This window comes from Eumetopias jubatus, unplaced genomic scaffold (genome assembly GCF_037043125.1).
Source record: "Eumetopias jubatus isolate StellerSeaLion01/CBP00866 unplaced genomic scaffold, mEumJub1_p1.0 scaffold_7, whole genome shotgun sequence".
Lineage (NCBI taxonomy): Eukaryota > Metazoa > Chordata > Mammalia > Carnivora > Otariidae > Eumetopias > Eumetopias jubatus.
In genome coordinates, this window is record NW_028274813.1 from 41,917,548 (window position 1) to 41,945,271 (window position 27,724).

At 41.8% G+C, this 27,724-nt stretch overlaps 1 protein-coding gene across 1 annotated transcript in view; it reads left to right on the forward strand.

The window, feature by feature from the left end:
* SLC35F4 (solute carrier family 35 member F4) overlaps nt 1-12,547 on the forward strand; it is a 228,855-nt gene extending 216,308 nt beyond the window's left edge. Inside the window, exons 5-8 of the mRNA XM_028098025.1 lie at nt 4,229-4,354; nt 6,255-6,447; nt 10,075-10,164; nt 12,306-12,547. Of these exons, the coding sequence (XP_027953826.1) occupies nt 4,229-4,354; nt 6,255-6,447; nt 10,075-10,164; nt 12,306-12,547 (651 nt within the window). The remainder of the gene's footprint in view (nt 1-4,228; nt 4,355-6,254; nt 6,448-10,074; nt 10,165-12,305) is intronic.
* The last annotated feature ends 15,177 nt before the right edge of the window (nt 12,548-27,724 follow it).

Here is a 27,724-nt window from a genome sequence, read left to right on the forward strand (position 1 = left end):
AGCTAAACACCGCCCACCTCTTTCATTTCTCACACTTCAACTCTTGTCCAATTTCACTGGATCTGAGTAAAACAGATGGTTCACCTTCATGGAACATTAAATGTAGCATGTGGACAAGCTTAAGGATTCTGCATAGCCTTGGTTTTCCTTGAAAATGGATTCTATTTAAATAACTCAAAGAGAACAAGGATGATCATCAGTGCAGGTCTCACCGGCCAAGCTATTAATGTGTATCCCACCTTCAGCTGCGGACCTATAGTCTTGGGCTTGAGTACCACCCTGCCAGCAGTGTACCTTTGAGGCTCTCCATTCTAGAGGCTGCTGTAGGCTTGGGATTCAGGGGTCCATTGTGAGCCACGGAAGCCCCTCCATGCTCACCCAGATTTAGAAACACTGTTAACCACAAGGCAAATTAAGGAAAATTATTTCAGTTGCAATTAGAAAGAGAAGCAATTAAAGGTTCACTTCAATACCCTGAACCCTGGAAGAGCTGGTATTGTTACACAAATAATAATTCTGGACGCCATTTTGTCAGTGGGGGAAACAGTAACTGTAATGAGGCTGGTGAACCCTCACAGAGATCAAGAGAAGGGCCAGACCATTTGGTTTGGAAGGCCTGAGACAAAAAAAAAAAAGAAAAAAGAAAAGAAAAGAAAAGAAAAAAGAAAAGAAAAGAAAAGAAAAGAAAAGAAAAGAAAAGAAAAGAAAAGAAAAGAAAAGAAATGATGATACAAGGAAACAGCCAAAAGCCAGATGTTCCTCTAGCTTTTATGAGTACAGATGAATTCTTTGAGAGGTGACAGAAGCCTAGCTTTCATGCAGGGTCACGTATGGTAAATAGCACAGTGAGATTATCAAATGTTTACCTCCAAAGCCATCCTTGGGCTTTAGGAACACACTCAGACAGCCTCATGGTCTCCCTCTGATTAGCCCTGAAAGTTGACAGGAGGCTCTCAGAGGGGGCTGAGCCTGCAGAGGAAGGTAGCTGGCTCAGGAGGAAATGTCCCTTAAGAGGTATGCTGAGCAAATGGGCTAAATAAATCCTCTTCTTCGGGGTACTCCCCCCAGGTGGGCACACCATGGCGTGAGAGGTCTGAGAGGTTTCCAAAGTTAAAAATGAGGCATTGGGAGTGTTATGGTCATTATGGTTACAAACACTCTCACCCGAACCAGATTCATGGAATGGTAGTGGTGAGTGTTCTGTCTTATTTAGACACTCCGGTTGGTTATAGGGCTGGAACTGGAGTAGGGTGTGAGGAGTGCCATGTCTTTCTGGAGCCAGACGGGACACCAGGAAATGGTGTCTTTTCAGCAGAAGCATCCCTCATCTGGATGCTAATGTGCTCAAAGGCATTTTTGGGGTTGTCCCAGTGTAGACGTGCATATAGGAGCACTTCTGACCCAGGATTTAAGGCATGGGCTTCCTGCAGGCACATGTCCAGTGTCCCGAGCCCAAGAAGAGTCATTTGTGTTTGTTCAAGAGAACAGACTATGAATCCTTCCTTAACTTACCAATTCTGAAAAACCTGTGACTCAGATCTGTGTTTATGCTATTTGTTCTCTGGAAATATGAAAAGTATCTACTCTGCAGTTAACCAGTGGTGCCAAAGAGAGCCACATCTGGGATCTGAATGACCACTCCACTGAGCCTTCCCCCCCATATTTCCTTGCATTTCCTAGATTAGCTGAGCTCTCTTCCCTGAGTTCCAGCTGTGTAGATAAGAAGCACATTGAAAGTATCTTAAAACACAGCCACAGAAATTTTGTTCTGTTAGATAGTTGTGAACTTTAAATTAAAAATGTGGAAAATAATTTAACTTATCTTTTCCTCCCAGGAAACTTATATAACCTATAAGTTACTGTTCATACCATAGAGAAGAATTTTTCTAACATCTCAAATATTCAGATTTTCATGCTTTTAGAACTTAACTAACCACATTGTCTGGCCCCCCGACATGAAAAATGCTCCGCTCCATGAAAGCAATTGAAAGAGACACTGGTGTAATTGATATGTCAACTTAAGTGGTCCAGCTAATACTTCTACAAGCAGTTGAATATAAAATGTAATGGAGATCTTTAAAAGGCTCATCACAGTTATAATTTTGAATTGCTATAAAATTTATAATCTTTGTCCATACTCAATTCCTATCTTGGGAAAATTTATAATAGACATATTGTGCATATATATTTTTACTAGAGGCTGACTCAGAAAAGGAAGTGCTTCTAACTGAAGCCATATCCTGGGGTAATAGTATTAAATGTTCATGCTTTCTAGACAGTGTTCTTATTTTTGCTTTTTTTTTGGATAGGCTGTTTGTTTTCATAGTTCCCTAGACCCAAAATCCTTACTACACACAATTGCCTAAACCCAGATATTATGTATTATACAATAATTTTAATAATTTTAAATATGAAACAGTACATCATGTTAAAGTTCATTACGATTGATACTGTATTCTAATAACCCTGTCTTGATCTGAACAAGAAAACATAACTGATGCTTGGCTGAAAGAAAACAAATATTGGTTCAAATTTATTGTCCTACAAGCTCAGTCTTATGAGGGAAATCGACTTGTGCACCTGAACGCTTTGACCCATGAACATTATTTAAACACGAAAACAAATCAGAAAATGCCAGTGTCTAATGTGCCTTTTCATTTCTCTGAAATCAGACTGCCCAAAGGATCGTTGCAAGTCCTGGGCTGAACTATAAATCCCCAAATCAAAGAAAATGATAGCCTTCACAGAATTGCCAGGTCGAGATAACCCCCTCCCCATGTTTATTTATGAGTCTATTACCTCTTGTTTGGAAAATTTCCTTGACACCTCATGGTGTGTGTATTAGATTCTATTCCCTTTAGTGAGAGGCAAAGCCTAACTAGAACACATGCCTGGGAGCTTTAGAGAATATGATATTCTCTCAGCAAGAGGAATGCCTCCCATCAAGCAGCCTCCTGGAAAAACGCTTTATGAAGACGGTTTTTCACTGCTGCATGTCAGCGTCTGTTCTCAAGTACTCCTGCTGTTTTTCATAAAAGATGCTTCAGTGTGGAGCTAGGTCTGAAACCAACAGTGCACTTGCTTTTGGTGGTCATTAACGAAAGAATTGCTTTAGCAGCATCTAAATTATATGTGTCATCGCTATCATACTCTGCACTGGCCTGGAGCGAGTCTACAGTCACATGATGAAGGGCTACATTTTGTTGTAATAAATAATTCACTAATAATATTCGGAGGGGCCAACAAAAGTCACATATACGGAAAAGCTATCTCGGAGGAATTGATTTACTCGGGAATACTCAGAACTGAACCTTAACAAAATTAACCACCAGGTGCCTATACATTTCTCGCAAAGCTGCATCTGGGTTTAAAAGTCAGCGAGACTATATCACAGGGAAATCACATATCGTTCCCTATTCTGGGGCCATCATTGAACCGTTTACCATAGCTTTGAAATGTTTTCTACTGGAGTCAGGTCAAGATAATTTCAGAAACAGATGCAAATCAACGTTTCACTAAGGGAGTAGACCCGTTTTGAATAGATCCAGGATCATATCAATTTATAGTAAACCATTATGATTTTAATCAAATGATGAATACTTCACTTTATGCAGTTAATGCTCTAGAATATATCTTTTGGAGGTTAATTTGCACGTAAACCAAAGGAAGAACTAGTTTGACATGCCGAGTGCCAGTGCAAACTCAGCTCCTTCCTTATAAATCACTGGGAGAGGTGACAAGCTTTCCTTTTTGTCCCTTGGCCTAAATTTTGCCTCTTAGCTGCATCAGTGTTGTGTCTCCCTAATCAAGTCCCGGTGATGGGTCAATCTTCAAAATCATGCATTGGTCTGAGGGGCAGATTAAAATGTATGCTGAATTGTTTGAAGAAAAAGAATACAGTCTAGATGAAAATGCTCTGGAGTGATTTCCTATTAAATTTACTTCACCAACATGGATATTAATCTCTAAGAAGTTGAGCTAAAAGATTAAACTGCAATTACTAGCCCTTAATTAGAATGTGAGCAGCTTTTATAGTCTCTGTCTGGATGTCTCACGAGCATACTGATTTCTTGTTAATACTGACCCTTCCTAACTTGAAACTGCGATGTATGAGAGGTAATTGGGTTTGAGGAAGCATTTAGCAACTCTCATGAAGTCTTCAATTGCTTGCCCTGAGATATGGAGGCATCAATTTTTTAAAAAAATTTCTTTGCGTTCTACTTGACAGATAGTTGCTGCAATCATGGCCATTACCGGTATCGTCATGATGGCATATGCAGATAATTTCCACACAGATTCTATCATAGGAGTGGCATTTGCAGTGGGCTCAGCCTCCACATCTGCATTATATAAGGTATGTTGTGCCTTTCTTTTATGTCGTTAGCTGTCATTTGTAACTTAGATGCAAGTGATAAAGGAAGCCAGTACAACTAAAGTCTTGGCTAGAGGAAAAAAAAAGATGGTTCAAATAAGACTAAGTACCATTTACTGGGTACTTGCTACATGCTGGGCACTTGCCAGAAATTTTCACCTGTGTTAACTCAACTTTCTGAGGCACAGGCACTGATCCCCACTTTCCAGATGAGGAAACTGAAGCTTCAAAGATTAAGTAACTTGCCCAAGGGCACACAGCCAGGCAGTGATAGAAAGCTTTAAATTCTGACTGGCCACGTCCAAAGCCCATGCTCCACGCCTCGGCCCCTCCACAATCATCAACCAGTTGCAGCAGGGGCGGATAGACTCCTCTTCTCTTTAAGTTTCTTTATGTTAACTATCTACAGTCATTATCTTAACTCCAATGAGGTGTTAGAAATAACAAGCAAGCTGTCACTTGCGAGTTGACTGCTACGTATTAACCCGAAGCCACAGGAACTCCTGTTATTAGTGAAACGAAGGGCCTCCTTTCCTCTCTGATGGATACTCTGAATCTGCACTATGTACTTACCACTCATTCTCTGCTGGAGCTGCCTGTCATCAGTGGAAAATCTATTCAGTCGTTGCCCCTGACTTCAGAGGCAAGGACTAAGAGAGCAGATCTAAAAGGTTATCCCCAAAGCTCCACTTTTCAGAGCCAGCTTTTGGGATGTAGCTAAGGCACTGTTCCACTTTCCCCTCTCTTGGTGTTTCAGTGAGAAAATTCTCTGTGAAAAGCAGGAAAGGCCCTTTGCATCCCTCCTGGATGCCTGTTCTGATTATTCACCAACACTGCGGCTCCGAGGGCACTGAGTCTATTTCCATATTGACATTTCCTGGCCCACTGATTCTGTGACAAGCTTGACAAGTTTTCACTCAATTGCCATTAGTGTCTAACTGGCCCCCAACTGAGACTCCACTGAGGTGTCTGATGGGACCAAAGAACAGCACCTGGTCAAGTTCTCTTGATTAACTCTCTCAAGAGGAAAAAAATAGTAAGTTCAGTTAAAATCAAAAGCAACACCTGGAATTGCTCTGTGACTGGGATGGCTGTCCTATTGAGGTATTCTCCTGACCATGTTACAGATGTATTCATCCTGGGAGCAGTAACATTTGCAGACATGCATAAAATCAAATGTGCACCGTCAGGAAGATCTGCTCCATTCTACACTGTTTGAGGATTAATATAGGAAGCAGAAGGGTTAGAAAGCCAAGAAGTATCAACTAGACACCTGGGTCCTCCTTAGCCCAACGTGGCTTTATGTTGACCATTCACACCTCCCTGCTATCTTCCTCTGTACACAGATTTATATCCAGGAAAAAAAATTTTTTTTCAATCTGGAGAATAAACAGTATTTGTGAAAATATGTTAAGCTCAGAGAGAAAAGTGCTTATAAATCCAAGGCATCATTATTATGTCTCTCAACAACATAATGATCATCTCTAATTTAGTTTTTGTTATCTGTCAGATTACAGGTAAAGTGAATCCCATGCTTGAGGGGAAGAATTGATGGCATCTCAACCCTAGATTGTCCTGGGTTTATCTGCACTCATAGTTATCATTCACCCTATACCCATCCCCGATGGTGGTATTTAACACAATGCCTTCAGCAGTTTGCAGCATCATAAGGAATTCATTTTATGGCATTTGCTGTTTCATATGAAGACTACAGGGCATTTTACTTCTTTATCTCAATGGCCCATTTAGTGCCATGGAGTTGGTGGGGTAAGAAGAAATAGAGGATAAACTCTGGAATGGTCAGTTCACTGTGTAGAACGTGCCTTTCTGCTCTAGCAAAGTTTTTAACTGTGTGGCTAAGGAATTTCTTTCCCAATCCAAGGTTTTGTTCAAGATGTTTCTTGGAAGTGCCAACTTCGGTGAAGCAGCACACTTTGTCTCCACATTGGGTTTCTTCAATTTGATCTTCATCTCTTTCACCCCGATCATCCTGTATTTCACCAAGGTGGAGCACTGGTCCTCATTTGCAGCTCTGCCATGGGGCTATCTCTGTGGGATGGCTGGGCTGTGGCTGGGTAAGTGGCCCTGGTTTTTGCCTTCCATTCCCTCTGTCACTTGAACTTTCCTTGGATAGATAAATGATCATAGTAGGGTTATTCCCTTGGGAAACTTCGTCCTCTATTTCCCAAACTTACCTAAGGTTGGCTAATGGTTAGAAGGTTCTTTGCAGGCTATTGCTTCATTAGATCAGAGATGTTCAACTGGTATCCTCCCATGGGTTAAGGTGTGAGCTGGAGGCCCAGGCCACTCTGATCACCACCAGTCTTCAAGAAGCCTTGTCCATTCTTCATGATGTACTGTATGATGTCACTGTGTTCCAGGTGTAGCATGGTGCATCAAGCAGAGGGAGAGAGGAGTTGGTGCATTCAAGGAACTCAAAGTGGATCAAAATGGATGGAGCACCAAGTGCAGGAGGAATAGGGAGGAAGGAAGGAGATGACATTCTGGAAAGAAACAGGTCATGGAGGGCCTGGAAACCCATTAAGGGAGTGGACTTAAAATCCACTGAAAAATCGTTAAGCAGAGATGACAGGTTCACGTCTGCATTTTAGTCAGCCCACTCTGGGGCTGTGTATGGAGAAGGAATTTGAGATAGGAAGCCCTCAGCAAGCAGGAGAAGAAGGCAGAACTGGACTTGGTTGCCCTTCTAAGTAGGCTGTGCCTAGTCAATGACCACGAAAAGGTCACCCAGAGTCTTTTTAATGTTGTCTCTCCAAACTCCCCAAACTCAAGGCATTCTGCTTCACCTGAGCAACCAGAGGGCTCCCACTTTCCAGCTGTGCTGCTTCTGTCACTCACTGTAAAAGGAACCTGAAAAATAACAAGCCCACTCTTGTCTCCCCAAGCAGGTGAACAACAGCAACCACGACATGATTCAATGTCCCTTTACTCAGAGCCAAATCACTTTCATTCTGCTCCTCTGTCCTCACCCTTCCTAAGGACAGCCCCCTCTGCCTGGTCCCCATTTACCCACCACACTTGACCTGCAGGACATCTGCCAACCCTCAGCTGACCTTCTTTATCAAGGTGACATAATCTGAAGCAGCTTTGCAATTCCTGGGAGAAAAACATGCCCGGTTTTCATTCCCACATAAGCACTGGGTCATCTTTTCTCTACTTTGGCCCAGGCCCCTAAGGAGAGGTCTGAGACAAGAGAATGATCAAATGTTAATTGTTGGTCCTTTGAATTTTACTTTTGAAGTCCAAAAATATGTAGTTATGACCTTTCATAACCTCTGCTAAATTGAGTGGAATTCCATAGCGCTGTTTCCATAAGACCCGAACATTCTAATTAAAAGTGCCTAGGTAATTTCCTGGCCAAAAACAATCTAGCTGGGAGCAGTCGTAACCCAAATTTCACTGACTCTTGGACTCAGCTGTGTATACATGATCTCCAGCTTTCTGCAAAGTAGCCCTTCACCAATATATATCCTTTGGCCAGCCTAATACATGCTCCTCTACCAGCCCTGCTCAGGTTGGTTGTCACCCAGGCTAGTGGGATACTAGTTCTCCATCAAGCAGCATGGTCTCCATACTCCACTGGGTATAGCGCTGCCCAGGACCAGAGGGGCTCCACCCAGCCCGTCCCCAGCCCCCAGCAGTCCTCATGGGGCCAAAGCTGCTCTGTGACAAAACGAGGGGACAGCCTCTCTCCTGACTGTGTTACACACCCCAGGGTTTATACAGTCTTCACTGCTCCTGCTCTTGAGTTTTTATTTCCATCCCTTTCTTCTCCATTGTAACCCGCTATGATCTGGCTAGAGCTGGGCTGGACAAACAGCAGGTGGTCCTCTGGCCTGCCCACATTGTCTGTAAATACAGCTTTTATCTGCTTAGGCTCACCTTGCCTCATTCCTTCTCGAAGGTTGGGCTATCTGCCAGGGAGTGCATAAGCCCAAATGCAGGTTGGCCTGGTGCATTCACACCTGACATGTCTGAAGCCCATTTCAACTTGGGCTGGGCCCCATACTACAGATAACATATTGAATTATACATTCTTGTCCTTAGGTTGTCAGAAAAATGAGTAAGTGTTCTACCTAAAGAACTAATTAAAAACAGACAACACATTTCGGTGAAGCCACCTGTTTCTTGCTGAGTGGGAAGGGCTCAGTTCTCACCCAAACATCAATACTTTCAATCCACTGAAATACCCAGTTCAGCTAATAAAATAGCCATGCAGGAGTTTAGCAGAGTCTGTGTGGGACTGAGAAATTTCCTGACTTGCTAGAATGTGCCATAGTTGATTCCCTGAGTCTGGGGAGAGAGTTGAGGGGCAGGAACAGTCATTTTCATTGTAGATCTGCCATGAAGGAGAAAGAGTTATTAACTTAGGAAGGTCCTCTGCCTTAACTGCCATTACTATTATGTGATAATTATGAAGGAGCCCAAGTTTTATGAAAGTCAAACCCACTGTCTCTAACCACAAGTGACTCCAGATAACTAGGTTAGTGGGCTTAATTAAAGCAAAAATTGTAGATAGCAATAGAAGAATAAACACTGTCCTGAATGGAGTAGTTCTAGAACCATCTTTGGTTCTATAGAGATATAGGCAACATGGTTGAGTCATTTACAAAGAGATCTCTCTGAATTGAGAACCATTCATAGTTGTTAATACTCATCTAAACAACCCCTAAAACAAACACTGGATTGAAATCCATTAAAATAATGCTATGTAGGGGCACCTGGGTGGCTCAGTGGGTTAAGTGTCAGACTCTTGATCTCAGCTCAGGTCTTGATCTCCTAAGATCCAAACATCCTAATTAAAAGTGCCTAGATAATTTCCTGGCCAAAAACAATCTAGCTGGGAATAGTCATAACCCAAATTCCCAGCGTGGAGCCTACATAAGATAAATAAATAAATAAACAAACAAACAAATAAATAAATAAAATAAAACAATGCTATGTAGCTTATCATTGTTTTTCTTTTTTTTATAATTGTTTTTCTTTTGAAAACATGTATTTTTTATCATTTTTGTAGGAGGTAGATGATTGTTTTATATTTTACTAAAAATATCCAAAGATATTAATTAGAAGATATCTAGTTACACCTTCCTTTTGTTCTATGGACCTGCCCTTGGGTAATCTGTGCACAAGTCAGGATGCGGAAAAGGTCCCTGGGGTTCAGTGCATTACACTGAACACAATTTTGTTTGCCTGTATGATGCTCACCATGAGGGAAAGGAAATGAAAGCGCATAGGCCATCCTTGGATAGAGCTTCGTTTTGGCAGTAACATGAGAGCCTTTTAGTTATCAGGAATATGTCATAATATAACAAAGTAACAAAGGGAAAAAGCCCAAACTTCAATCGTTGTCTGCTTTCAACCTCTGGCTGGCCCCAGCCTACCTTTATAGTGCTAATAAGCAGAGTCGTGAATTGATTGTTTCACTGCTATGCATTTGCTCAATATGCCCCTTGCCAGCCAGTTGGCAAGAGATCAGGCAGTCAAGGTGGCAGAGGAGAAAGAATAGACTACTTCAATCGAGAAACGTGCATCCGGCTCCCAAATTAGAGAATTAATTGACCAAAGGTGCAGACAATGTAGAAGGCAGGTTTAGCAAAAACACTGGTTCTATTATGTTAAGAAGGAAAGAGCCCAGCAGATCAGTTTCCCTTCATCATCTATATCCTTTATTTTAACAGCCTTCAATATCCTGGTGAATGTCGGTGTGGTGCTGACATACCCAATCCTGATCTCCATTGGGACAGTGCTCAGCGTTCCTGGCAATGCAGGTACTTGTAGGATTTGACATGTGCGCAGTTTCTTGCTTGTGTTCCTTTTACACCTTGTGTTGTTTCTTCGAGCAATTGTGAATTATGTCCCTTGCCTGGGAAGATGTTTTTAAATATCGGGAAGGTGGCAGACAACAGAATAACTATGCAGCAGATTTAAAATTTGCAGCTATAAACACTGTTTTTACTCGGTCGTGCTTTTAGAATTAAATACCAAATGTATCATTTGGGTTTCATGTAATCTCCCTGACAACCTAATTTTGCAGTATTTTTAGAGGAAGTCCTGTGGAAACAAAAGGCATCCCAGCCGAGGACTCTCAAGTAAACGTCACTAATGAAAGTGTAGGAAATGTTCAGGGTGTTGGCTCCCCATCAGACTATCCGTGGGGAGTGGCAGAAGCTTCTCCTGGGGGCAGAGCAGATGGCCCTCTGGAATAGATACAGGAAAAAGCAATTGGACTCACTTCAGGGACAAGAAGAGAAGCTATTTTTCCAGGATAATCTTCCTAATGCAACCTGTCAATGGAACAAGTAATGAAAGTGAGTGATTTGGAACACCATACAGTCCTTCTAACTGTAAAATTCTATTTTTCCAAGTCTCGGGTACCCACCTTTCTCTGCCCCGGGACAATCAGCAAGTGTTCATTGAGCACTTACTGTGTGCAGAACTGTAGAAGAAACGGGGGGCGGGGGGGGGGGAGGATATTATTGTTCCCATAAGAAACTTTCACCAAATTTAGAAAACAAGCCCAACATATATGAAATAACTTACAACCCCACAGTGTGATTTATTAGCAAATGCCAAATCGTGTGAGACAGACTCCTAGGACTATAAGATATCCAGAGGAAGGAAATATCAGAGAGGAGAGGAGTTGTCAAGGAAGTTCATTCATTCACCCAGGGATCCGGTCATTCAACACATCATTTCTGAGCACTTAGGATGTACCAGGAACAGTGCTAATGCTGGTGAGGGGTCCTGAGTGAGACACAGTTCCTGTTCTCTGGACCGTGCAGTACACAGAGGGAGACAAGAGGACTTGAGTAGTTACAATGTAGAAACAGAATTGTCTTGATAGAGGTATGTAATGAATGCTCTGAGAGCACACAGGAGTGGCATCCAGGGAGGCTTCCTGTAAGAAGCCAAAAGAGAGAACGAACAAAGGGATTAGCTGGATGGTGTGGATATGAGAAGGAACAGACATTCCGTGTAAAAAGAACAGCCTATGCATGACCAAGAATTCCACTACTAGGTACATATGCCGAAAAACGGAAAACGGGGGCTCAAAAATATACTTGTACATGAATATTCATTGCAGCCCTATTCACAATGGCCAAAAGGTGGAAACACCCAAATGTCCATCAACAGATGAACTAATAACCAAGTTGTGGTACAATGGGATATCATTCAGCCATAAAAAGGCAGGGAGTGTGGAGACATGCTACCCCACGGTTGAACCTTGAAAACGTCATGCTAAGTGAAAGAAGCCACACACAAAAAAGTCACATGTGGTATGATTCCATTTATGTGAAATCTCCAGAATAGGTTAACTCATGGAAACCAACAGCAGATCCCCACACAGGAACTGGGAGGTCGGGGAGGGAGCTGGGGAGTAGCTCCTTCATGGGTAAGGGGTTATACTTTGAAGTGATGGAGATGTTTTGGAACCAGACGGAGGTGGTGGTTGTACAACACTGTGAACATACAAAACGCCACTAAATTCACTTGAACAGAGTTTATTTTAATTTATAGGAATTTCACCTCAATTAAAAATGTTTTTAAAAAGAACAGCATGTGCCAAGATGTAGGCATTAACAAGCTTGGCTCATTTGAAAAATCATCAGCGGCCCAATGAAACTGGAAAAGTGTGAAGGGACGCAGAGGAGAAGTTTCAAGAAATAAAACTTGCAGAGGCAATTAAATGAGATGACACGAGCCTTGAAGGATAAGCCTGAGACTTAGAGAGAAGGAACAGAAAGCAAACAAAGGGAACGATAGAATGATATGGAGAAAGGAAAGATGAGCTTGAAAGAACAAGGGAGACCTTAGAAACCTCTAGATGTAGCACTGAGTTTGGTCATTTGTTCTCAGAGAGGCCTAGAAACAGTCATAGCCTATGACAGACCTGATTTTTCTCCCCTAGCTGTGGATCTCCTGAAGCAGGAGGTGATATTCAATGTCGTCCGCCTGGCCGCTACCATCATCATCTGCATTGGGTTTCTGCTGATGCTGTTGCCGGAGGAGTGGGATGAAATTACCCTGAGATTCATCAACAGCCTGAAGGAAAAGAAGAGCGAGGAGCATGTGGAGGACATCACTGACTCCAGTATACACCTGCGGACCAGAAGCCGGGCCAATGGGACTGTGTCTATACCACTGGCTTAACGCGGGACACATTTTGGATGCACGTGTATGTATATTCTGTGAATATAATAAAATTTTCTCACTACCTGTACACTCAAATGACGGTATTAACTCTGAATTTGGATAAGTCATACGTGAAATAATGCCAATGATAAAAGTTTACATTTATATGCTTATCAAAGAACTGGTGTAAATAATCATAATAAAATTTTTTTATTAAAACATATTCATCTTTGTTCTATTTCTTCTGTTTTGGAGGGAATTACCCCCCCACCCCCAATTTGCAAAGTTTCCTGAAAACATGAGATTCTACTAAGTTATGGGTTTATCATGACCTTACCCTCCCTGGGAACTGAGACGTTTTCATTCCATCAGAGAAAGTTGCATTAAGAGGAAAACACATGTAAAGGATACACACTTTATATATATTTAAGTCCAATAAGAGCCTTAAGTTTGAAGGCTGGAAAGTAATTAAACAACTATCAAAAGAGTATCTTCTATATGCAACACTGACACGAGGAAAAATGAAGGTGTGAAGATATAGAAGAACCCGTCTGTACTCCCGATGTGCTTAGAGTAGTACAGAGCGTACGAGTGGTTACAAATATCTCTAATATGAGGTAGACATTTAAAAATGACACAGGGGTTACAGAGAGGACATCCCTAAAGCGCTTGACATGATGACCACTCCTTTTTCCCAAAATATCCTCTTTACCTGGCTCCCATATAGTTTCTGCCTCTCTGGCTGCTTCTCTGGGCTCCTCTTTCATGGCTGGTCTCATCATCATCAGCCTTCAGTGCTTGGCCTTCTTAGCATCTCATGCCACACTCTCTCCCCCAGGGATTTCATCTACTCCAATGGCTTCAAATGTCACCCATGTGGTGATGGCTTAAAAATCTTTATCTCCAGAGGCGCCTGGGTGGCTCAGTCATTGTCTGCCTTCGGCTCAGGTCATGATCCCAGGGTCCTGGGATCGAGCCCCTCATCGGGCTCCCTGCTCAGCGGGAAGTCTGCTTCTCCCTCTCCCACTCCCCCTGCTTGTGTTCCCTCTCTCGCTGTGTCTCTCTCTGTCGAATAAATAAATAAAATCTTAAAAAAAAAAAAAGACAAATTCTTTAAGAAAAAAAATCTTTATCTCCAGCCCAGATTTGTACCCCAAGCTTCAGGTCTGACTACCCAAATGCCTTTCTGTAAGCTCACTTGGACGCCTCATTGTTGACTTCAAATTCAAGAACAAAGTTGAATTTATCATCTCTCTTCTCCAGATCTATTCCTTCCTCTCCCTTTTTCCCTCTCTAGGCTAAGGGTGCCATCATTCACTAGCTGCCCAAGCAGGGATCAACCTTAACTTCTGCCTTCCTTGTCCTCCACACCTAAACTTTAAGTCATGTTGATTAGCTCTCTTAATAGTTCTTGAATCCATACACTTCTCTACTATGATACCTGTTCTAGGCCCTCATCGTCTCTTTCTTGAATGAATGAAAAGCTCTCTGAGCTGGTCTCTCTAACTTCCAGTCTTGCCTCTCTCTAATTCCTTCCATGTCCTGCAGAGTGGCTTTTCTAATATATAAATGTGATCATACTCCTCTCCTGAATAAAACACTTCAGTGGCATCTTATTGTCCTCAGAATAAGGTCCAAGTACCTTTGCATGTCATTCAAAGGTTACCGCTGGCTGGCTCCTGCCTGCCTCTAGAGAAGCACCATCCAATGGAATTTCTGTGGTGAGGAGAGTGTTGCATATCTGCACGGGGGCACCACAGTAGCCCCAAGTGCCTAGTGAGCTCTTTAAGTGGGGCTAGTGCAACTGAGGGGCTGCATTTCTAATTTTATTTACTTTTAATTAATTTGAAATTAAATTTAAATGGCTACAGGTGACTATTGGCTACCATATTGGACAGCACAGCTCCAGAGCCTCATGCCAGCATTCCATCCACTGGGGCCTCTGGAATCTGGGCTTTCGTGACACTATGACTTCCCATAATTCTTCTATCAACACCTGCTCTCTTTTTTGTGCTCTCTTTGCCTCTCTCATCACCTAACCATTACCTCGGCTTCATGACATGATTTGTTCCTTTTTTCCCAGAAAGCCTTTTCTTATCCCCCGTTCCTCAGAAGCCTCTACTCACCCCCATTATAGCGCTGGTCACCCCCTGTGGTAATTACCAGTCTACTCACCTGAGGTCCCAGGAGACCAAGAGCTCCTTGAGAGCAGAAACTGTGTACCATTCGTCATTGTGTTCCTAGCACTTGTCTGGCATTTGCAGACATTCAGTAAGTGAATAAATGGGTTGCTTTACCCTGGAGATATGCCCCTCCCTTGAACTGTATGAGATCAGTCTTAGTTAAGGACAGGTTTTGGTACAGATGAGACTGGTTAAAGTAAGGAACATCAGGGGTTAAATGAGCCACAGCCTTTGCTGTCTTTCCACAAAATACCAATTTGCTGAATTGCTAAAAAGCACTTCTCCCCAAAGGGGCTGGTTAAGGCATAGAACAATATAAGATAAGCTGCACTTTCTGGGGAGGTTAGTGCAATAAACCAAGCCTTTCTGTTGTCTGTTTTACTCATCTTTATTCACGTGTCCCCCAAAATATAGGTGAGACAATCACAGGACCAGAAAAGGGGACTCAGGATATCATTCCCACTGGGCATCATCATCATCAAAACCTTATTTTTTTTCATTTCTCTGTCATTTTTTGAAAAGGCAATGCCAGTCTTCTGGCATAGATAGATGACATCATATTAGCTAAAATAATAACCATGACTCACTTTAAACTTCATGAAAAATGGTACAAAATAAATGAAATGCATTATTAATATGAATTCATTATCTAACTGGAGTTGGTTTTGACTATTTCAGTGCCATATTGGTACAAACATCGCTCTTGCCTTATTTCTGAATTACTGTTAAATAGCAGTAATCACTGACTAGCCCACTCCAGCATCTTGCCATTACTTAGCATGACATTTAAAATTGCACTTTGACATCTTTAAGAAATGAGTTGTTCTGCTCTTTTTGATGATTCATTTTGAAAAATGAAGTCAGCTACTCTGGAAAGCTCTACTTCAACCTATGACTGATCACCGTAATTAGCTTAGTCTATATTAAGAAAATAGTTCCATTGCGGTATTCATTCATTTATTCATTCAAAAATTATTAAGTTCTACCTCTGGTTCTGAAGTAGGGTATTATGTTAGGTCATCACCAACTAGCTTCTGCCTGCCTCTGGAGTAGCACTGTCCGACAGAACGTTCTGTGACCATAGCAATGTACTCTGCACTGTGGGGGGAAGGGATACAAGATGTACAGGAGGTAGTCCCTGCTTCTGGGACCTTCAAATCTTTCTAGGTTAAGTTGTCCATGTGACAATTTAAAATGACTCGGAAATTTATTTGTATCACTTTGGGAATATGAGATATTCCTTTAAATTCGGGGAAAGTCATCATAAAAAAAGATAATAATACCTTTCCTGGCTGCCTCTCATTGTGAAAATCAGATGGGATAATGTAGTGTAGTCACTAAACAAATATGGTTGTGCTTCGTATGTGCCGAGGATGAAGCAGGTTCCGTTGCGCTTGGAGGATACTTCCCAAGTCCCTGCCCTCGGAGGTAGAAGGGCCTTGTTGAGGTTACTGTTAGCTTGCCTCTTTATCCCAACATGGCTCCTCCCCAAAGTCCAAAAGGCCATGGCTTCTGTGTGGCCGAATGGGCAGTGCAGTCCAGGGATTAAAAGCACCCATGTTGCAGCCATGACTCTGCACTATGGTTAATTACTGACCTCCCTCTGCCCCTTGATTTCATCATCAGTATAATGAAGGTATTAATACCTGTCATTCGATGTTGTCGAGTTCATGAAATGAATCTAAGAGCCTAACACCCTGCCAGAAGTAGTAACACATGGTGAAGAGCCTAACACACTGCCAGAAGTAGTAACTACTGTTAGGGTTTCCTCTGCTGACCTCCTTCTGGGTCCTTATCCAGAGCACTTATCCACAGCATGATGCCCAGCAAAGTCACAGAGCCTGGTGCTCAGCAGGAGATTTCACCTCAAATAAACCAGAGAGACAAAAGAAGCCTGGCATGAGGAACACACAGAGGAAGCAAAAAGAGAGGCTATACTGCCTCTGCTTGCCCGGTTCCCCTTGGCTCCTGTATCACAGCATTCTTGCCCAGCTAGCGGAACTAATTGCCTGACAAAAAGACAGACTGGTGACTTGGGCTCCAAAATTAAAATCACTTCAACCACGTCCTGATCACTTCACAAACAAATTATAGGCAAATCAATTTGGCTCATCCAGGTTTTGCATGCAGGCACTTTGTCAAGATCCACCAGAGGACAAATAATTTGGAGAAGGACGATGCAAACGACGAAAGGGTGAACAGTATAACCGGCTAAGCATTGGAATGTTCTTGATATTTAAGTACAAATCCTCTTTCTTACTTATCCATAAGCCCCTGTCACGAGTACAAAGACTATCTACTACAGGTGATCCTGGTTTCCCTGGTAGGCTAGAACAAGAAGTCTCTATTACTTTTAATTCCTTTCATTTCTTTTCCTGCCACCCCCCACTGCCCCCCCCACACACACCTGTAGCAACTGAGAGTGAAGTAAGAACGGAAGAGTACAGGATGTGATGGAATTGGGATGCTAGCACCCAAAACCCAGAGGCAGAAAGAACATAAGACCCACATTTTAAAGTTCTGATTGGCCAGCGTGCCCATCCCTCCCTCGCCCATGTATGCCACAAAAGCAAGGGCTGCTTTGTCACTATTTGCTGGAGACCCGAACACCAGATCCTTTGGGAGCTTGAGGAATGTTAAGAGCAAGAATTTTAACCTGGGATTACAAACCCCATCCAGGGATGGGCTTCAGACAAAACTCCTGACAGAGTTTGAACTTAGTTGCTTTATTCTGGAGGAATAAATTCAGAGAATCCAGGGCGCCTGGGTGGCTCAGTCGTTAAGCGTCTGCCTTCAGCTCAGGTCATGATCCCAGGGTCCCTGGATCGAGCCCCGCATCGGGCTCCCTGCTCCGCAGGAGGCCTGCTTCTCCCTCTCCCACTCCCCCTGCTTGTGTTCCCTCTCTCGCTGTCTCTCTCTCTGTCAAATAAATAAATAAAATCTTAATAAATTCAGAGAATCCAGAGGCTCTAAAACCACTGTTCAACATGGTAGCCACTAGCCATGTGTGGCTGTTGACATACAGCTGGTCCAGATTAAGAAGTGCTGTGTCAAATGCTCCAGATTTTGAAGACTTAATATGAAAGAAAGAATGTAGCCTATTTCATTAATAGCTTTTATTTATACTCATTACATACTGAAATGAGACTATTTTGGATATGTTGGGTTAAATAAGATATATTATAAAATTTATTGCACCCATTTCTTACTTTTTTAATATAGCTACCAGACATTCCAAAATATATTTGAGGCTTGTATTTGTGGTTCACATGATATTTCTATTGGGCACAAATTCTCTAAAAGTTTAAGAGTGACTTGCTTAGAGAATAAGAGGGAACAGTGAGGGAAATTGAGGAGGTAACAGCTTCGGAAAGAAGCAATTATGTGGTCAGATCCTGTCAGTCAAGACAAAATAGTATACTGAGTTTTTATGTCGTGCAACTTCAAACTGTCAGCACTGGGCAGAGGGAAGAAACAGAGTAGAAGAGAGTAGTTTGCAACTGCAACCAAGTGGAAAGCTTTGTGAAGAACTGGAAGAATGGATGGTTGAAAACCATCATCTAATACCAGCTTTTACTGATGCAGAAGTGACAGAAACTGCGTTGAGTTAATTCTAGAGAGCCAAAAGACACTGATGCAGATTACAGTGGAAAATTATCTCGGAAAAGACCACTCTGACTTCTAGATATTATAATCAACTTGCAGAAAAGAAGCTAAACTGTATTCTGTAGAAGGCAATAGTAGAATTGTCTGATCTTATGACATTAGTAAATAACAAGTAATCCAAGTGAAAATCAGGAATTTACTAATGTGAACAGTTTCTGATATAAATCATAAGATCAGGACAGATTTGACCTATAGGTAATAACTTAGCCTGATCAATAATTAAAAGATGCTTTCCGAGATAGAGTAGTCTTCAGGGATGGGATAGTTAGCTAGCCAACAAGAAACTTCCTAAGATGGCATCTATGTAGATGTCACCACTGTTTGGGGTCTGGTCCTCTGCACTGGGGGCTCAGAAACTAAGTCATGTCAATGCCCTAAAAACTAGCCCAGTGATTCTCAACTTGTGATGCTGATGTAGCAGCATAAGCAGCACCTGAGAACTTTGTAGAAAGGAAGGTCTTCTTTTAAGATTTTATTTATTTATTTGATGGAGAGATAGCACACAAGTAGGCAGAGTGGAGGCAGAGGGAGAGGGAGAAGCAGGCTCCCCACTGAGCAGGGAGCCCGACATGGGGCTTGATCCCAGGACCCTGGGATGATGACCTGAGCCAAAGGCTTAACAGCCTGAGCCACCCAGGCGCCCCAGAAAGCAAGTTCTTGAGCCTTATCCCAGATCTAGTGAAGCAGAATCTCTGGGGGTGGGGACCAGCAACCTACTCTTAATGAGCCCTGCTTGAAATTAACCAAGCACATGCTCAGGGGATGCAGGTGATTCCAATGTATGGTCAAGTTTAAGAACCGTAAGACTAATGACCACTGAATCTGAAGAACCGACTGGTACAATTGCTCCCGTTCCAATCCAATCACACAGTCCAGTAGCAGAGTGTGTTCTACCAAATCCCACACCAACGTTCCTTTCCATTAATATAAACAAGTAAACATCATAGATCTGCCAACACTTGATTTATAGACACTGGTTATGACTAAAACAGTCAATACAGGTACACATGGTACCCAGAAGTGTTCAGCTGATAGACCATCTTCTTTATGGGCTTATTCTTTGCCACACAGATCCCTTCTAACCACCTTTTCCCTCAAGGGAAAAGCTAACAAGTTGATCTTTCCTTAATTACTTCCCTTACACATGGATTTTATTTTTAGAATATAATTAGGGGTTCCATTTAACTAGGTAGCTAAAAGTGATGCACTGAAATTCAGTCTTTGGCAAGATCTCTATCTCCGTCAGCATCCTTGACTTATTCCACTCTTAAAGTCCCAAGAAGGCAGAAACAAGGTACTTTCCATGTTCTGTATCTTACTGGTTATGTGATTTATCTGGGCACATTTGGCCAAAATTTCTCTCTTATATTTTTATTTGCATTAACTCGTCTTAATGTTAAAATATTTCCACTTTTCATTCTCTTTCATAAAGCCTTCTATCAAATCCAACTTTGAATTCTACTTTTCAAATTTTACCTATGTTTTCATTTTTAGTAATTCTCCGTCAGCTAACACCTGTCCAATGCCCTCCTTCTGTATAAAAGTTTCCCCTTTCCTTCAGTAACCCCTACACACAATCCCTTATCCCTGACCAGTGCTGAGCGGACACTGAGATGTTTTGTGTTTCGTGTTGATCACCTACTTTTGGTTGATGGGTTTCTTCTCTTGGAAATGGTAACATCATCGATTACATTCCAGCTCTTCCTATTCCTGGCCTTGAAAGAGTACTATCTTTAGATGCCATTGCTATTACTTAATCTCAACACTGGTGTTAACTTTTATCACTTGACTCTGTTTTCCAAGAGCCTCTCTGGCACAACCGTATCTCCTCTTCATTCTTATTTTTTCTCTTTACATCTACAATAATATAAAAGTCCACATTCATAATGTTGCTTCTGTGGTTCTATATGTTCTAAAGTATCTTCTGAATCATCAAGAAAAACTGCTGTTCAATATGGTTTTGCAGTTGGTATATTTGAATATACTATGATTTAGAAAATTGGCAGTCCAGCTCTTCTAAATAAGAACAATATATCAAAAGGAATATTTATTTAATGAAAGCAATCCATTCCTGAACCATAAAAATGACCACTTATGTGGTGATTATAAGACATATCACGTGATACCAAAATTCAATCATCTATTTATTTTGTCAAATAGTCATATCATTTCTGATATCTGTTATAAATAATCAAAACTTTATGGAACTAGGTAGTACACAAAAGCATTTGGGAGCTTTTGAAAACAGACTCTGTCCTGCTCTCTTTGCTTGCCCTGCAATAGCTCACAAGAGGAACTCGGTGGGAGGAAGGAAGAAGGAATCTCAGTCCTGCCAAGATAAAGATTTGTTCATTTATTAAACAAGTACTTATTGACATTTTTTTAGTACTTAGAATTCCATCTTTCATTGTGTGGTCAAGACGCAGTATCACTGAGAGGGAGGGAGAGAGATTAAGGACCCTGGCTTAAAAAAATAAAATTAGTCAATAGTCTTATGAATATTCTGTTTTTCCTAAAATGTACAACTGAGGAGTGGCCCCAGGCTGACATGGAGCAAAGAGGTGTCCTGGATTTCTTTGCAGAAACACACTTGGTTTTGTACTGGAACCAGGGGGCTGTGAACCAGCCCAGAACATAGACAAATTTCTGTTTCAGATAGGACATTTTGCTTAGCTACTTCAGTAAGAGTTCTGGCTAGAAGCATGAAAAGATGAGGAACGGAAAAAAAAATTCACTTGGATAATGGCCAAGAGGTCTGGGCCATCATAATTCAGATCAACGTCCAGAATCATGAAATCTCAGTTGGAAAGTTCCTCATGGAACTTTCATTCCAGTCCTTCCTAATGCCCAAATCTCTTCTAACCCATCCCAGAGGAGTGGACACCACCAGGGTGAGTACCCCAGGGGAAATATGTTTGAACTGTTTTAAGTAACCCATCCTTTCCAAACCCTTGTTATGGTTATAGAGTTCCTCCCTATAATGAGCTGGCATTTGCCTTTATGAAAGTTCCACCTGATGATGCAAACTGTTACTTAGAGCCACACAAGTCAAATCTCTCTCACACAGAGGTATGTCATATTCCTTTTGGATTTTTCCTTTAAGCTAAATCATATCCTTATGGGCATACCATCCCATGTTGATCTATAAAAATTCTTTTTTGAGTTAATGAACACATCCATCATCGTACATATTTACCTTTTTTGGGGGGGTGAGAACATTTAAGTTCTACTCTCATAGCAAATTTCAATGATACAATATAGTGTTATCAACTATAGTCACATGTTATACATTAGATCCTCAGGACTTACTCATCTTATAACTGAAAATTTGTATCCTTTTACCAGCCTCTCCCTAAGCCTCCCCATCCTACACCTGGAAACCACTTTTCTGTTTCTGTGAGTTTGACTTTTTTTTTTTTTTTTAAGATTTCGCATATAAATGATACCACGCAGTATTTATCTTTCTCTGTCTGGCCCATCTTACACCATACACAAAAATCAACTTGAAGTGGATTAAAATCCCTGAATGTAAAACTGAAACTATAAAACTCCTAGAAGAAACCACAGGGGTTAAGCTCCTTGACAGTGGTCTTGGAAATGATTTTTTGAATGTGACACTGAAAGCAAAATAAACAAGTGGGACTATATCAAATTAAAGGGCTTCTGCCCAGCAAAGGAAACACAAATAAAATGAAAAGGCAATTTAGGTAATAGGAGAAAATACTGGCAAACCAAATATCTAATAATAGGTTAATATTAAAAATACATAGGGAACTCATACAACTCAATAACAAAAAAACATATGACCCAATTAAAAAATAGGCAAGTGGCTCAAATTGACATTTTTCCAAAGAAGACATGCAAATGGCCAACAGGTATGTAAAAAGGTGCTCAAATCACTAATTGCCAGGGAAATGCAAATCAAAACTATAATGAGATATCTCCTCACATCTCTTAGGATGGCTGTTACCAAAAAGACAAGAGATAACAAATTCTGGCAAGGATGTAGAGGGGAAAAAAAACAACCCTTGGACACCATTGATGGGAATGTAAACTGGTTACAACTACTATGGAAGTTTCTTTAGATATTAAAAATAGAACTACCATAGGACCCAGCAAACCCACTTCTCGGTATGTATTCAAAGGAAATGAAACCATAATCTCAAAGAGACATCTGAACTCCCATGTTCATGTAGCATTATTCATAATAGCCAAGGTATGGAAACAACCTGTCAGTCAATGGATAAATGGGTGAGGAAAATGTAGTGTATATATACCCCAATCCAACGCAGTAATATTCCATTGTGCGTGGTATGTGTGCTTTTGTGTGTGTGTGTGTGTGTGTATATCCTTATGTACATATACAGCCTTAAAAAATAAGGAAATCCTGTCATTTGCAACAACATGGATGAACCTGGATGATGTTACACTAAGTGATACAAAAATCCTTTTTAATGTGAGGCGCTCTAGCTGGAACTCAATACCCATTTTGTAGTTTTAACCAGCTCACAGTGTGGAGAGAGTATCACTTCCCTTGTCAAGACCACTGTATCTCCACTACTCTTTCATTTCATGTGTATGACTTACCTCCTGCATTATTACCATCCTGCATTATTTGCCCTCTCCATGTCTCCATTTCCACATTTGTACAATATAATACTGACCCTCAAGGAATTGCCATGAGCATTAGCACATAATTCTAAGCAGGTAGGAAGTGCTCAATAAAAGTAAGCTCTTATCATTAGTCATTAAACATTTAGGGCAAAGAAAGGATGATTTTCCCATCTAACACTGTCCCCAGCCTTCTAATAAACCCAACTCGAAGATGGAGAATGAAATATCAGCAATGGTAAGGCGAGAAGTTTGTTAAGTTAGAAGGTGAAGCCTTTGATGAGTATATTAGTTAGCTAATGATGCATAAGAAATTACTCCAAAATTAGCATCTTAAGACAACAGACATTAATCAGAGTTTTTTGGCTTAAGAAATCCAGGTGCAGCTTAGAGGATCTGCTGCAAGTTCGCTCACATAGTTGTTGGAAGGACTCAGTCCTTGCTGGTTGTTGGACAGAGCCATTGGATCCTTGTCATACCGGAGCCTCACCCGGGGCAGCTCACGACATGGCAGCTGGCTTTTCTCGGAGCAAGCGGACAGGACCGAAGCCACCGTCTTTTTGTAATCCAATCCCAGAACGGTCACTTTCACTGTTTTCTTTTCATTGGAAATGAATCAGTAAGTCTCACTGGCACCCATTGCAGGGGTTGGAAGGACTACACAAAGGCATGAATTGCAGAGGCAAGGACCACCAGGGGCCATCGTAGAGGCCACCTACCACAGTGAGGTTATGCCATCGTGTCAAGAAGAGGCTGGGGGAGGAAAGCGCTCACCCATGCGTGCACTTGCGTGTGCACACCTGTGTGTGCGTGCGTGCGCACCAGACACACACTAGCTGCCTGTTCCCAGATTCCCAGATTTGAGTGTTGAGAAAGGTGGGAACCGTCACTGCTCAAGTACTATAAAACGTCAGAGTGGGAAAGGATCTTAGACCTCATTCTGGAAAACCAAAATCCAGAGGAGTGAAGTGACCTGAGCCCAGGCTGACTTCTGGTCATTACTGTTTTCTTTAGAGTTAACTTTCCATCTCTTCCTGGGTGAAAGCATTAGTTTTCACAAAAGTAGTAGCATTTGTTCTCTCTTCCCAAATTAGTGAAACCCATTTGCCATTGAATTTCAAGGCCAGCGCCTATAAAAATGGCAAATTGATAAGCAGATGTCCTTGGTTGTTTCCCGATTGTTCTTTAACCATCTTTGTTCTTACTTGGATGAGAAAGTAGAACAAGCTTCTGCTATTACAGATAAACCAGGAAAGTTTCATGCCCAGCCATGTAAAGAAAGCACCATTTCCCTAAAACAGCACAGAAAAGAGTGTAAAATTAAGCTGGAACCCAGAGCATCATTTTAAAAGAACCCATTTTCACCCAATTTGTGAAGGTCTTGCAGTTTGTGAAAGGAATATTTTCCTTCAGTGTGAATGCCTCGATTCATGAAATTCAACTTAATTTCACCATCAACTGTCTTTTAACCCAGATGCATGGTTCACTGAGGGGTCAATTGATCAAATAATAACCAATGGGCCCAAAAGTCACTCTTAGGTTTGGCTACTGGAAAATGAACTGCTGCACTCTTTCCTCTGTGTGGTAAGTACAACACAAATTATTCATGATACTGCTGGAAGGTGCAGTGAGTTAATAAATCATAAGAATGGTTCAATGCTCTTTGCTCAGATCCATGAAATCGGACTTGCTGCAGCTGATGGTGAGGGTAGAAAGAATCAAGAGGCCTTAATATTAGAAGCAGTGTGATTAAATCAGAATCTTCCAGGTCTAGGGCTGTTTTTGCTCTGACACGTGATGTTTCTTTTTCCACCGTAACCCTGCCTACTGTCGTAAAGGGAGAGGTCGTTAAACCTAAAACGAGATGGTCTTACTGTCAGCCAGTCAAGCACACACACACAGTCCTAAAGAATGTTCAGCCAGTCCCGTGGCTTCTCATCCCCTGAAAAATTCCTAACCACGTCAAGTCCATGGGTGACATTTCTAGCCAGTTCTGTATGTCTTCAAGTGTCACTCCTTGGTACTGGATCTTGTCTTTCCTTCAGTGAGTCATGTGACTTACTAAGTCATTCTGTGTCTTCTCTGGTGCCCCCTAGTGGATCGAATGTGGAGGGGTCAATTCATAGCCTCACGACAGAAAGGAGTGTGAAGCCCTCAGGTCAAGTGTCTTAAAAGACAACTAGCACTTTTCAGCTATAATGACTAAACCCCAGCCAGCACCTCTCCTACAACGTATTTTGCTAAGAATATCTGTCTCCTTTCTCGCACTGTGTTACATTCGAAGGGCTCACTTGTTTCCATGGCCTCTGGTAAGTGACAGTCTCCCTTTGGGTATAAACAGAAGGGATAAAAATCTCTCTGAGACTTAAGGCTGCTGAGTCACTTAGACTTTGATGAGCCTCATTCAGCATGAGAGGGAACTAGGCAGAGTCTAAGATCCAGGTGGGGAGAAAGGGGGAAAGGAATAGAAGCAGCTCCCCTCCCGAACTCCAGTCTTAATCCTCCCTCCCCTGCCATTGCCTTTACAAGCAAAGAGGAAAATAAAGAAAATTAGAGTAAAGTCTTCTCAAAGCCTGAAATGGAATAAAAAGTGACCTCCTCACTAAGAATAAAATAATCTCAAGTTCTTCAAATAACCAGAGTACGGCCTTCTCTCATTCCCAGTTTTGAGGGGAATGGGCACGAGGAACAAGGGGAAGATTATACTCACTGTAGAAAATAATCTGTGCATATCTGAGGGTAATGAGTAAATTCTGGATGAAGAGGGAATTGTATGATGAGAAAGAGGTGGACCCTGGCAAACGAGGACAGCTTTCTCCAAGGAAACCTTTGAAGTGGTCTTTAAGGATAAATGGAAAATTATCTCTTCGGAGACTCTGGACATAAAGAACATGGAATATACTAAGGATGTATTGTAATTTTCCTTAAACTACACCTAGGGCCATTCCTAGTCAGTATGGTAAGTTAAACTGATGAGGGAAATCTCTCTATTCTTCACATACTGCCTTACAGTAAGATCGAAACCAAGAAAGAGAACCCATCCCACGTCAGAAATAAAGAATGAGCTAGAAGTTAGAGGTTTGAAAGTAAGCCTGATCCAAACAGCTCACTGCCTTACCAGATTAGCCCATAATGTCTTCGGGTGGAATTCTAGCACCCGGAGAGGGGGATTCCAGCGCCAGGTTCTATGTCTGCTTGGATCTAGAACTGAGCTACCTGAACAAAGAGGAGGGCCACAGCATTAATGCCCATTCAGGAAGTTCAAATAAAAATATTCTATCCACTGACTGAAAGATGATGGAAGGACTCTTCCCATCTCCTTGGGACCATGTGAATGGGAAAAGAGTCAACATCGGTGTTGGAAGCTAGGTTTGTGCCCTACGCAGGTGAGGGATCTGAATTCATATTACCTGCAAGGTGTAGGTACTCAAGGGCAGTAAATTAGCATGAAACAGTCTGGAGCTGGTGACAGTCATTGGGTCCCTGGTGGAACTTCACTACAGAGACAACTCAACGGAAGGATACTTCCCCAACCCAAATCACACAGATCTCCATAAAGAAAAACCACTGCTGAAGTAAAGTACATACTCAAAAGTTACACACCACAGGAAAAAAGAGGCATCACTGCAGCAAATGAGAGAATTTGCAGTCAAGAACTCCTAATAACAGAACTGTTTTTGAAAGACTCCTAAACAGGGGCACTTGGGTGGCTCAGTAGGTTAGGCGTCTGCCTTCGGCTTGGGTCATGGTCCCAGGGTCCTGGGATCGAAACCTATGTTGGGCTCCCGGCTCAGTGGGGAATCTGCTTTTCCCCTTGCTTATGCTCTCTCTCTCTCTCTCACTGGCTCACTCCCTCTCTCTTAAATAAATAAAATCTTAAAAAAAAAAAGACTCCTAAATAAAAATTTTCAAAATGTTTAAAGAGATCAATCAAGAAATAGAACAAAACAGTAAGGCAGGAAAAGAACAGTCTGAAAAGTGCACTTTGAAATCAGGGACAAGTTAAACAGGAAGATTTAACCAGAGAAATAGAAGCAATAGGAGATGGTGTATTAAGAGATTTATTGCAAGGAATTGGTGTTTGCAAACATAGGGACTGACTAAGCAAGTTCACAATCCATAGGAAAGGCAGTAAGGATGGGAAGATGGAGAGCAGCCTGGAACCAATAGGCATGGGATGAAGCCATTGTCCACAAGTAGAATTCTCTCTCTCTCTCTCTCTCTCTCTCTCTCTCTCCCTTCCTCCTTCTTCCTCCTCTGCCTCCCTCTATTTCCCCACCTCCTCCCTCTGAAACCTGAGACCCGTTTTTTTAAAGTAGTCTCTATGCCCAACGTGGGGCTTGAACTCAATACCTTGAGACCTAAAGTCACATGCTGTACTGACTGAGCCAGCCAGGTGCCCCTCAGCCCCACTTTTAAGGCTTTCCAACGTGATATTCCTTTCTACCTTAATCACACACTCTTATTATCCATTCCCACACACATTCTCCAGATTTCTGTCTATATAAATTGGGAAAATCATGCAATTCCTTGTGTGTACTGCACCTCCTCTTGGGAGGAGAATAGAAATAATAACTTCACACTTAAAGATGTACTAAAATGTTAAAGCATATAAGTGAGTTTCTCTAAAGCTCAGCTTCATTAGCATCATAGAAAATCTACCTCTAACTCTCAGGAAAAAATAACAAGATTGTAACAGTGGCTGCCTCTTTGGAGTGAAACTGGGAATCAGATT